This window comes from Nelusetta ayraudi, unplaced genomic scaffold, assembly GCF_046127955.1.
Source record: "Nelusetta ayraudi isolate G7.1 ecotype Tasmania unplaced genomic scaffold, CSIRO-AGI_Nayr_v1 ptg000004l, whole genome shotgun sequence".
Taxonomy (NCBI): domain Eukaryota; kingdom Metazoa; phylum Chordata; class Actinopteri; order Tetraodontiformes; family Monacanthidae; genus Nelusetta; species Nelusetta ayraudi.
In genome coordinates, this window is record NW_027466054.1 from 15,449,427 (window position 1) to 15,462,152 (window position 12,726).

Genomic DNA, 12,726 nt, shown 5'->3' on the forward strand with positions numbered 1-12,726 from the left:
CTCTCCCACACAGTTTCTGTGAAGTAAGAACGTTACAGGAGACCGTTTGCTTTGCACCAACTTATTTATTTTATTAGCAGCTTTTAAAAAAAAAAACGAAACAAAACATTGTCCTACAGTCATTAAATAATCATTCTGTTTGTAGAATGATTTTCTCTCCCCTCAGGACAGTTTAAATAACAGCAAGTGCAGCTTGTCTCTTCCCCGATTGAAAAAAGAGCATTTTCGAAGAAGGTTGATTACTGATGTGTTCATTTGGCACCTGCTTCCGTTGTTCCACGCAGCTTAAGAAGGAGCAATGTAATGATTGAGGTGCATTTACTGCAGTCCCTTAGACTCAGTGGCCGTGCTCATTCACAGTTCACTATAAAAACCCATCCTCTTCTCCATTGTGAGGCACATGACAAAACAAACTGCTGAGAAAGCCCCCCTTCACCTCTACCTTGTTGTCTCTTTTCTTCCAGGCGTCTCGCTGCGCTATCAACCCACCTCAGTCAATTTCTCTCTTTCCTAATGGAGAAAAAAAAAATATGATGGCACCATCAAACATGGTTTATGTAACCATCACGGCAGTGTGGGCTGATCGCCCTGCCACAACCTCCCACCGGCCTAATGTCCGTTTCTGCTCGGTCGCCTCTGCGTGCAGGCGCACACTCCATCATACATAATCCGACATCAAACGCACATTTTCCTCCCTCCTTCTAACCGCTGACATCGATGAATGGATCTCAGTGTGTGGTGAAAGCAAGTCAAATGACTCATTGCCATGACTTTGCTGACACTTTGAGGAGCCTGGTGGAAGGAACCTCATCCCCCTGGCTGTTTGAAAAGGTAAACGCAGGCGTTGGTGTCAATGTGTAGAGTCGTAACATTACACAGAGTAAGGCGGTGAACTGAGATGAAGGGAGCTGGAGAAGATCAAGAGGCGCCGCGTTCACGCAATAATCTATTCAATTTATGGTTCAACTCATGCAGATTTATGCAGCATGGTTCATTCGACCAAAAGAAACTGACTCGGAGTCAGGGCTTGACAAAAATCTTCAAAATTTATTAAATTGGGAATCAGCCTAGGATCAGATATGTACAATTTTTATACAATTTCAATTGTTGGGCTGACAGTAATTAGTAGCTTATAAGAAATTGGTCAATCTGTGCCAGAGAACACAAGGAAATGCAAACAAATATTAAAAGTGAACTCCATTAATTTGAAGATACCTGATTGCTGACATTTGAAAGTAAACCTATTAAGACTGAGGAGAACTATTTTAGGTTGACTCATTTAATATATAAGTATATAGTATACAAATATATAAGTATTTTTAAAAGTTTACAACAATGCTGTGTCAAATCATCAGAACGGCATTAAATAATTGTGTGAAAAGTCCTTTAAACCAAAAGCGGGTATTGGACTCAATCATGCAACAAAACAGAGGAGGACAGTTTCAAGGCAGTCGCAAAAATTAGTGTCATCAATTCAGTGTCTGATCTAACTGAGTAATTGTCAGCTGGTCCCACTCCTCCTTCTGCCACTGAGTTATGGGGTTTAATAATGAGCAGAAAGTGTTGGAGCAGGATGCCAGGTGTCACAGTGAGGTTGACCAATCTCTGGATGTTCCATACATATTTGTGCATTATGCTTATTGGCAGTGTGACGGCTAGATCTTTAAGGTCATATAGAGTCAAAAAAATACCCATTGGCCCATCACCATCCGAGAAGAAAATAGTAGCGACAACACCCATAACATCATACTTTCTGTATTGAGCAATTTTACATAACAATATAGACATAACAACATTTATGGCGTCAGAGTAGACTAAAGCGTCTCAACCTGGCATGTGATTCTAACTCAGTTAACTCTATTTAATGAGAGTTGCAATCGAATTATAAAACGCCAAATACCTTGGGAATAAAACGGATCAACGATTTAAGAGTTCCCGCTTTACAGTTGTCGTAAAAAAAAAAAAAAAAAAAAAAAATCTACTACCGTCTGCTTTTACGGGGGTCAGTGATTCAGTCTGCACACACACTGATGGAGTCAGCGTCCAGTCAGTCACGACAAACGCGTGGAGGCTTTCTATTTGCTCTGCGTTTCAGCGGCTTTCGTTGCTAGGTGACGTTGCAGCACGGCGCTTCCCAGAAGTGTAGTCTTCCAAAACGCTCTTCGTCGCTTTGCTGACAGCACGCGGACTACAAGTCCCAGAAGGTATCCCAACAGGAAGCGTACGCCCGCTTTGACCACGTGACTTATGGTACATCAACACCAGCAACACTGCAACTAGCACGTCCGGCTAAATTCCCTGTGTAGATACGCATTTGGGGAACTTTCCGTCCATTACGTGTCTTTATTACATTGCGTACGCTTAAAATGAAGCTTCAGTGTTTAGTCGTGGGTCTGTGTTTGTGCGTGTGCGCGCTGGCTGGGAAATATTCCCGTGAAGTGAACGAGCCGAAGGCTGTCGATGATGGACGGACGGTGGAGTTCAGGATAGCCAAGCTGAACCAGGTGTGGGAGAAAGCGATACGGGTGAGTCTTCAAGTCAAGCCGGTGGAGGGAGTGTGACTTCGGACTGTCTGGTAGTGGAGCAGCACCTGTACGCACCACGGTGGGGGTACACGAGGAGCCGCCGTGGATTGTTTGACATTGCTAATGCAGGTGGAGCACGGCTCGCTCGCACCAGAGTGAAGTTGGTTTTTGGTTGGATGTTCTCCGTTCACTCCGCATCCGGGTCTTTTTTTAGGGACCCGTTACCTCTGACAGCAGGATGCTTGGACATTTCTTTCCACTGCTGTCATGACAGGTGCCCAATTGGCCTCATGTTCATGCCAGACACACTAACTAACCATGAGACACACACCCTTGTTTTGGGTTTGAATGTGTCTTCTGTTGCCATTATAAGTGTACAAAATGGATAGAAATCAAAGCTTCTTAAAGGGCTTATATGTGTCATGTGATCCTGTAATTCCTCACTACTTCCACCCAACTCACTGCTGAAGTGAACTAATCAGTTTTGCATTGTTTCTTTGTGCTGCCGATGCTATTATATTGAATGAAAAACTAGTGTCTCGGGAAACCTTTTGGAGGTTAAGGATATACATTTCTTTCATCATCATCGTCATCGTCATCATCATCATTTGAGCATCTTCCTATATAACCAGCACTTTGTCCCTTTTGTGTTTTGTGACTGACAGATGAATCTGGCCCCGGTGCGTCAGGCTGAGCTGCACAGTGACCTGAAGCTCCAGGAGAAAGACGAGCTGCAGTGGAAGAAGTTCAAGGTGGAGGGCCTGGATGAGAACGGCGAGAGGGAGGCCCAGCTTAGACGCAACTTCAATGGTGAGACGACGGGCGTGAGAGTGAAGCAAAGGGTGAAACATTTCTAGAGATCAGACTGTGTTTCCAAGTAGGTGGCACTAATGTCTCCTTAAGTGCTGCACTTCTTTGCAGCCTTTTAGTTGGCGGTAATGAATGTTAGAGTGAAGGCACTGGGTGTAATAATGCTCTTAAGTTAAGTTAAAGGTTGTTCAACACTGGAGACTCACGAGGATCTCATGCTTGAAACTGCAGGCGTTTTACAAGCGGTGTGCTTGGTATAATTAACTCTGGCCTTTGGCTCTTAGACATTTGTGTTACTTTATACTGGTTCAACAGATTTCAATTGAAAAGGTCACTTTTCTTTTTTTTTAGATGGAAGATACGGTTGTACTATTTTTTTATGTACTTCACTTTTATGCTTTTCTTTTTCTTCATCTTCCCTAATGTCATTTGAAGTACTAGACCCTACTGAGCAATGCTGAGCATACAGATGAATGTTTACTTTATCAATAATTACTATTTGAACTTTATGATCTGAAACTGTTTGGAAGAGATGAAATGCATGCAGAGAGTGGAACGACATGGACTCTTCTCTTCTTTGCTCCTTCAGCGCTATTAAATCATAGCTGCTATTTTTTTGGCGGAGAAAAAGAAAAGAAAAGGAGAAGAACTGGTAGTTTCCAGAGGAGCACTGCGCTTCTTCGTCTGTGTGTCTGCAGTGAAGAGGAGTTGATGTTCAGTACTGATGGAATTGTTGGAACTGTTCCTGATTCAGGTGGCGGCAGCAGGCAGCAGGCAGCAGGCAGCGCTGGCACTGACTGTTGGCACGCAGACAATTTCCATATATGAAACACTGCCATAGACATCTTATTGCATTACGAGCTGCCTGGTTCATTATGAGGATTTAAACGTCCCATAATTCTTTGCCGCTATTGATCCCTCTTTGAGCAGTCGGGGCCTCATTTGACAAAGCAATGCAGCGGGATTAGCGGCAGCAGATGTTCACGTCAACGTGTTGTTGTTCCTGGCCGACTCGGGTTGCTGCCGCTGCTGCTGTTGCTGTTGCTGTCGAGTCGTAGCCGAGTGAAGATGCTGCTCGGCGCTGCGGCGCTGCAGCGCGTCCTCCACGCTGGATGACGAGCACCAGCTGCAGGCTGCCCTCGGTTGCCAGCTGTGATGAATGCGTTAATAGATCAGACCTAGTTAGTTACTGTCCCTGCAGTCTGGCACCGCTCCCAGGTCTGAGTGAGTCCACAGTCACTGTGTGTGTGGGTGCGTAGTGAGTGTGAGTGTGTGACACCCCCCTCCCACCCCCGTGCACCAGCTCGTGCTCATAGTGGAGCAGTTTTCAGACAGAGTCCAGAGCCGGGGTGAGAAGGCAGCGTCTGAAGTCGTCTTGTGTGGTGGCGACGGAGACCTTGAGTTCACATTAGTGGAGCTTTTCCTCTCCGGAGCCCCACAGTGAATCAGGCCTTTCATCACGTCATTAAAATCTCCGGCTTTGATTCTTAGCTTCTCCTCGACGTGGCGTCTGATCCGGACGTCTTTTTATTGTGTCGCCGGGTCAGCGCAGCAGCATGAGCCAGCCTAGCCTGTGAAACACACAGGCAGCGGTGCTGAAACTGTTCATGAGCTCTCGCATCGTTCGGGGTTTTTTTTTTACGAGTCCGAGGAACTTTGTGTGAACGCTGTGATCATAAAGTCTGAGCGGTTAATAAGTGACACTGATTGGTTACCAAAAAGCTGAGCTGGTGCTAAATCAGCCGGTGTAGCAGAGCAGAATAACGAGGGCAGAGCCAAGTCCAGCTTTTTCCCCCTGTTCATGGTGAAATGTCGACATGGCAACTGAACTGCTAATATTAGATCTCGCCGCCAAGGATTGTTATTTATTTATTTTTTAGTTAACGCAAGTTCTGTGGAATTTCTTTGAAACCATTGTGAGGAACGAGTCTGTGTGTGTGTGTGTGTGTGTGTGTGTGTGTGTGTGTGTGTGTGTGTGTGTGTGTGTGTGTGTGTGTGTGTGTGTGTGTGTGTGTGTGTGTGTGTGTGTGTGCCTCCTGCTGTCTTCCTGGGTGAAGTCGTGTCTCTGTGATGTCAGTGAGTGAGTGAGTGAGTGAGAAGCGACACAAAAGTTGAGAAGACACAGTCATCCAAAAACAGTGAAACTCTGTTGGTTTTTTTTCTGTAGCTTGCTGGCATGTAAAGTGTTTGTTCACCTGCTCAGTTTATTTCCAGCTAATGACTCATTCTGTTTCCTCACGTCTGATGTCTGCCTTTGTAGAGAAGAGCCACTTGACTTTGGGCTTCATGAGCTGCTGTCAGGAGCCTCCTTTGATAAATCGGGATTTGTCTCCGTCCAGTTTTCTTTGGCTCTTCTCTCCTACAGTTTTATATCAGTTTTATATTTCCCAACACACCCCCCCCCCTCCACCCGCTGAGTCTCGTGTCGGGTTCGCTCGTCGGAGCCGCGCTAACGAGTGCCGGCCCCCTTGTGTTTCCTCGCGCAGTGATCCTGGCCAAGTACGGGATGGATGGGAAAAGAGACACCAGGTCACTGGAGAGCAACTCCCTGAAGGACCACGACGTGAAAGAGGGCGACGTGTTTGACGACCCCCGGCTGGACAAGCTCTGGAATAAGGTGTGTGAGGAAGAACTACTGAAGCTACACTTTGCTTCCCGTCACTGCAGCGTCCTGCTGAGGAAGCTCCAAGTCCCGCGAGGCTGTTGGGTGGAGCGTCAACCGCGGCAGTGTAGAATTGAACATTATTGCATCGCATTCAATCATGAAAAACAAACATGTAGACTTCATAAAACCCATTTCACTCCAGTCAGCTGAGCTAGCAGAGCCGCTTGCTCGACCTAGCGTTAGCACTGGAGCTTAGTGGAAGTTTTAAATTCTTTTTTTTTTCCTCTAGAAAATCCCTCCATCCAGTTTTACACTGCCCCACTCAAAATACAATTTCTGTCTGTGTCACTGCGGCAAAGTCAGCCAAAAGCCTGCGAAACCTGCCATGAACTCCAAAATAAAGCGCCGGGCAATTTCTAAATGTAATTTTCTTTCTTATTCCGTCAGCAGAATGTCAAAACAATACACAGAACATTTTTCGCTTTCCTTTTTTTCTTTCTTTCTTTTTTAAATTGGTTCCATAAGTCATGACTGTTCCTCCGCCAGGCAAGGACCTCCGGGAAATTCTCAGATGACGAGTTGTCCAACCTGAAGAGGGAGTTCCAGCACCACAAGGACAAGATCCACGAGTACAACATCCTGATGGACACCGTCAGCAGAACTGAGGGTGAGCCACGCTCGGCAGTCAGTCGGCCTGCCGTGAAGTCCAGAGCGCCACGTCCCGCCTCTTCCTGCTGCTCAGCTGTCACGTTATTATCAGCACGCTCACGTACCATGTACATGCGCTAGTCCAGTAGTAGCACAGTAGGTGGCGCTGGTACACAGAGTTGGTGCAAACTTCTGGAAAAACAAGGAGAACCCAACCGGGCTCCATGAAGTTCTCTCATGTTGTTTCCAACCTTAGAGACGGCAACATCAACCATCCGACCTTCGCAACCAGCTTCTACATGGAGCCGAAGACTTCAGATAGTCCTCTCTCTCACACACACACACACACACACACACACACACACACACACACACACACACAGAGTTATCGTCTAACAAGGACCATCACCACCACCACCACCACCCACCAGCAGCTGGTCTCTTCAGCCTGGCTGTCTCGTGCAGCAGTGGCAGTCAGACTGTGGCTGCCTCTCCATCATGACCTGCCACATCACATCAGGCTGTGAGTCCCAGGCCCATTCACACACAGCTCGGGCACGTCTGAGGTCCAGAGGCTGAGACATAGCAGGGCCAGACCTGCTGCTGATGCTGCTGATGCTGATGCTGATGCTGCTGCCTGTTTCCTCCCCAGCCGGTCGGGCGACGTTTTCTTTCTGCCTGTCTGACGCCTTTAAATATCAAACCAATCACTCGTCCCCTTAGAGGGAGGAACGCCGTGCACCTCCTCAAGGCCTCCTCCTCTTCCTCCTCCCCATCATCCTCCCTCTCCTCCTCATCTTCCACCTGCACCTCGGGGGCGTTTTCACAGACTGTCGGGTCTCCTCCGCCTCCACTTCACCCCGGTGATGACAACTTTGTCTCTCTGATCTAAATGTCAGGCGGTGTCCATGTTCCACTGTGGTGGAGAAGGTGTTCTCACACACTGCCGATATGTGAACTGGGAATGAAAAGCTGAGATTGTAGAAGGAGAGATTACCTTTTATTTTATTGTTGTATATAAAAAGCAACGCTGAGCTGAAATTTCACAGCCACAATTGAACTCCCATTACAGGTTTTCCCTCTTCTTCCTTCATCTTCCTCCAAATCCTGCTTCCATCCCTTTCTTTTTCCTCTTTCCTTCCCTGAATAAACCATCGCCTTTCAACTTCCAAACTGCCCCGTCTCCTCCTCCTCCTCCTCCTCCTCCTACTCGTCATTTACCACCGTGTGTTTGTGCCCCCCCCCACCTACCCTCTCACCCCGACAGAGATCCACAAGAACGTGATCTCCCCTGCGGAGGGCGACACCAAGGAGCATGTGCTGCACCAGAAGCACACGGACCTGAAGCAGAAGATGAGGGACCTCAACCAGGGCTTTCAGCGCCTGCGCAAGATCAGCCACGAGGGTTTCAGCGAAGGCAGCGGTGAGCCAGAGGGGGGGCACGCACACACACACACACACACACACACACACACACACACACACACACACACACACACACACACATACACTTTCCTCGCCTGCCCGCTGCAGCATCTCCGTCTCATTCCGTGTTTATCTCATCTGCGTAATCACTGGGATTTGTGATGATAATAACCGCCTCTGTCACGTCGCAGTCGGGGAGCGTTGATATGCGCGCGGCTTAACTGCAGTGCTTTGTTGCGTTTCCCTCGCAGATGACGCCGGAGCGCGCAGGCGTGCCATCGCGGTTATTTAAAGACGCCGCCGCCTCCCTCCAGTGTTGCTGTTTTCAGTCGCACATTTTCACATCTTTAGTTTACATCCAGGACCCCTGCCGAGCAGCTTCACACCGGTAATTAAAAGAAAGGGAAAAAAAAACTCTTCAAAGAGTAAATCTCCAGAAAGCATCATATTTAGCCCGCTGTTTACAGCCCCCAGCGAAAATACCCACTTTTAACCTCCTGCTAAAACTGATGCGTACCATGTGTTTGGAAGGGGACAAAAAGAAGGCGGCTGCAGAAGGTGGAACTGACAGCTGCTGCTGGAGGAGGAGCATTAATAATGGCAGCACTCAGTATTGTAGAAGGTGGAGAAAGCCGATGAAGTTTAAAGATGTACTGATGCAACAACTGATGGGCTTAACCGTGTATCTTCATCAAGCCTCGGCTCTCACTTCCTCCTCTGCCTCCCCATCCTCCTCTTCCTTTTGCAACCACGCGTGAGCTTCCAAGCAGAGGTCTTTTCATGCGTTTCCTTCACCTGTAAATCTGTGGCTGCAGAGTTCCGGGAGCCCCGCGTGATCGAGCTGTGGGAGGCCGCCAAGAGATCCAACCTGAGCGACGATGAGCTGGACTCTCTCAAGGTACCCACTCATCTTCCCAACACGACAGACTGAACGCTTCGTGCTTTGCTTTACCTCACAGCCATGTGGTGAGGAGCCCATTAGTGAAGGGAGGCAAAACCCATGAACTGTGTCGGACAGACCCGTCTGACACAGGTTGACTGAGGGAATTGGCGAGATTTTAGATTCCCACAGTTGCTGATCCAGAATGAGTTTGAGGAAACTTTTTCCTTCTCTGCGTCATTTCCTGGACAAAACTTCATTAAACCTTTCAAGCGCTGCAGCACAACTCTCACACCACAACCCTCGGAAACTCTTGAATCTGGCTTCTTTTTTTCAAGTAGTCGCCAGCTTCACTTTTCCAAATGCACTTTGTTGCCTGACCTGCTTGTGTATGATAATCCATCCCATAAACCCGTTGAGTGTTTTTATGATGACCTTTTGTGTATTACTCATTTTTCAACGCGTAAGTGTTCTGCTCTCTCGACTCTCATGGTGCTGCTCCTCACCCTTTGTCCCACGCTGAACAGCTCTAAAAAATGATTTTTTTTTTTTTTTAGACGATATCAGACGTTGAGATCAGACGTGTCTCTGGGTGCAGCTGCGCAGGTAATTGAGGTTGAACCCGAACTCCGGCCTTGTGTTCCCCCAGGAGGAGCTGCGTCACTTCGAGACCAAAGTGGAGAAGCACAACCACTACCGGGAGCAGCTGGAGCTCTCGCACCACAAGCTGCAGCACGTGGAGGCTCTGGGAGACAAGGAGCACATCAGGAAGACGCAGGACAAGTACCACACGCTGGCCGAGAAGACCAGAGAGATCGGCTACAAGGTGGGAGCCACGCGACGTCACCAAAGCGACCGAGCGAGCGACACGCGGACCTGATGTTGTGCTTCGCTGCGTGTGCTAAAAAAAAATATAACGGTTCTTTGAATCAGCCCTTTGTGATGTCACAAAGAGCACAGTGTTTGTTTCAAGTTTTCAGCCTGCTTCCTTGCTTTGGTCTCTGTCCAAGCAAAAGGTTGCAGCAAAGTGTCAGCTTCAGCAGGAAGTTAGATGCAGCAGATTCCTCGCGGCAGAGGCTTGCAGTGTGCAGTTTTCTGACGAGCTGTGGAGGTCTGGGGAATAATTATGCAGTCAAGGCTGCACCACTGGAGTCTGGGGTGGAGAGTAATGATCTGAAAATGGATGTAATAACAGCCCATTAGTCTGCTTTCTTGGCGGCTTATTGCATTGTTCATTTAGGTGATTGTTATTTTTAAAATATTGTGTCCAGGTTTCATCTTGATCATCTGCTGTTGCAGTTAAAGCAGCGCAGGGGAAGATAAACCATAAGAAGTTACGCTAAGTGAGGTTGCAGCAGGCTTTCTTTGTGCGTCGTACGCGAACTCAACGACTAACTTCACCTGAAACGACCCCAACCTGGCAGGCGGACTCTTTGTGCCGCACGTACCTGCCTACGACCCACCACACGCTGCAGTGCAGATGAGGGTTTCTATCTTTGGAGGCTTGTGACACACTCACAAGTGTCTGTCTGATCTCTTTCAGATGAAGAAACACATGCAGGACTTGAGCAACAAGATCTCTGGCCGAGGCCTCCAGCACAACGAGCTGTGAGACGCAGGCGAGGGATCAGCGAACTGAGTCAGTCGGCTCGGTCCGAGAGCGAGAGCGGCAGCACGGCAGACTGAGGAGGAAACCAGTGTTCGCTACTCCTTGGGAGTGGCTTGCTGTCCATTTGAGTGCGAGTACGAATGAATGACCAATGTTGAATATGTACGTGAGGGTTTTTGTAAAATAATAAATCAGCATCATTTCTGAATGATTGAGAAATGACCAGATTATAGCGCTACACCTCCAGCAAAACAGCAGCAAAATGAATATGCAGGAAAGTAGAAAAGCCTCAGTGTGAGTCTGACCACATAATATTCATCTGGCCAGTCAACTCCACAAAATGAGAAAAGTCCATTTTCTTCTTCTTTACCCTGCTTGGTTTTTCCAGGCACAGTTCTGGAATGTATCCCTTTGTGATGTCACAAAGACGTCTGTTACCTCTCCCCTGATCATTAACGCTCCCAGCCTGGTGCTGGCTCCGCCCTCTGACGCCACCTCGCTTTAGTCTCCTTCTAAACGACTGTTCGATGTGTTGAAAGGTCTGAAATCTGCGACTCAAGAGTTCCTGCCGTCTGAAAGAACTTCTCTCACATTCAGGGTCGATTTTCAACCTGAAGCCGTTAGCAGCAGTTTTTATTATTGAGATACATTCAGGTGCCAACAACATACACGGTCATATTTTTAAAAATACACTTTGGTATGATTTCGTAATGCCTTGGCAAGAATACAAACAGTTGCTATTTACAAGTAAAATACAGCCCTGTGTTAGGTGTGACATTCTCATCATTATTATTATCAATATTATTATTATTATTATTATTATTATTATTATTGTTAGTCTGGCTCTGCCTCCAGTTGCCTCCCTCTCAGATCCAGCGCCCACCGGTGGAGAAAAAATGCCCTCATAAAAATAACTTGTGTTAAAAAAAAACTGGTGTTTTACATGTTGGGTGAGGTTTGTCTGGGTGGAGGCACCAGGGAGGAGGTGAGAAGTTGGTGTAGCCAGTGAGGACATGACGGTGCAAAAATCTCACAGTACGATGAAACTGGCAAGTCTGTGGTACGATAATCATTCCGCTGCAGAAAACGTCTGATTGAAGTTTATTAAACTATTGGAACTTTGTAAATAACGGTACTAAAAATGGTTACAGTCAGGTTGAATCAGCATGTTGAGTTTAATACTGTCTGGTGTAGCGCAAAGCATGATGGGAAGGCACTGGCTGAGCTGCGCTCTGGCCGTTTGGAACTAACACACGTCCAGGCCAACACGGACATTGTTTTTTTTAACCATGAAATTGAACGCACCATCACTTTCCTCCAACTCAGCACTTAAGGACAACAATGATCTCCAAGATTTAGAAAACTTCAATACAATTTGCCAAAGCTCATCTCATCTTGAAGGCCGTTGAGAGTCCTGAATTTAGAGGACATGCAGCCAAGAAAGTCATCACAAAAAAAGTAAAAATTCCTGAAGTTACAAGACAACAGAACACAAACATCCCCCCAAAATGGCAGCTTTATAAGAGAGTTTGCAGACCTTCTCCTCCTCCTCCTCCTTCTCCTTCTTCTCCTTCGTGGAATGGATTGCTGGTGTGAAAGTGCTGAAAACTGGCATGACTGTGTGAAGTAGGACGGCGGTCAGAGTGACGACCGCCCTCATTGGACTGCGGTGGCTCAGTCAGAGCGAAGCCGAGCTCAGAAACTGAAAGTGTCCTCCAGCAGGGCGGCGCCGAGTGGCTCCGTCCTCTCGACTCCGTCCTCTCCTCTGTCAGAGAGGGAGATATTTGCATCTTTACACTGCTACTGCCATCTTTAATTAAACACAATAGAAGGGGAAAAACTCCTCTGCTACTTGAACTACATTTTCTTCATTTCAAATGCGAGAGTACATTTAAAAAAAAAAAAAAAAAAAAAAGCTGTTTTGAATGGTCTTTAGTTTGAGTCTTTGTGAAAGAACTTTTAAAACTACTCAGTTTGTTCTTGTCGTTCCACTCACTGTAATCTGGTCATGCAATCTCTTGATTGACAAAGCTGTTTTATATCAATAAACGTCTTTTTTTAAACATCCACTGAGTTTCTGTTCATTCTATAAAAGCGAAAAATGTTCTTTGCTTCGTCAAGATGGCAGCCAAGTCACAAATTGAAGTCATTCATTATTTCTTCGATCGGATGACAAGATTGAAAAATATTAACGTCAACTGAACCTGACTGGCCACATAGTGTT

The 12,726-nt window shown here is 47.0% G+C and overlaps 1 protein-coding gene across 2 annotated transcripts in view; it reads left to right on the top strand.

Annotated features, from left to right (window-relative positions):
- The first annotated feature begins 2,234 nt into the window (after nt 1–2,234).
- Nucleotides 2,235–12,726, top strand: part of lrpap1 (low density lipoprotein receptor-related protein associated protein 1) — a 139,365-nt gene continuing 128,873 nt past the window's right edge. Inside the window, exons 1-8 of one of the 2 annotated variants that reach the window (XR_012928297.1) lie at nt 2,235–2,525; nt 3,191–3,335; nt 5,822–5,952; nt 6,487–6,607; nt 7,856–8,011; nt 8,829–8,911; nt 9,543–9,719; nt 10,437–10,620. Coding sequence is in view for 1 of the 2 variants with exons in the window: in XM_076037567.1 (XP_075893682.1) it covers nt 2,367–2,525; nt 3,191–3,335; nt 5,822–5,952; nt 6,487–6,607; nt 7,856–8,011; nt 8,829–8,911; nt 9,543–9,719; nt 10,437–10,505 (1,041 nt within the window). In the remaining variant the exon portion in view is untranslated. Of the gene's footprint in view, nt 2,526–3,190; nt 3,336–5,821; nt 5,953–6,486; nt 6,608–7,855; nt 8,012–8,828; nt 8,912–9,542; nt 9,720–10,436; nt 12,565–12,726 lie in introns of those variants that run through there. The other variant, XM_076037567.1, reaches the window with a different exon arrangement.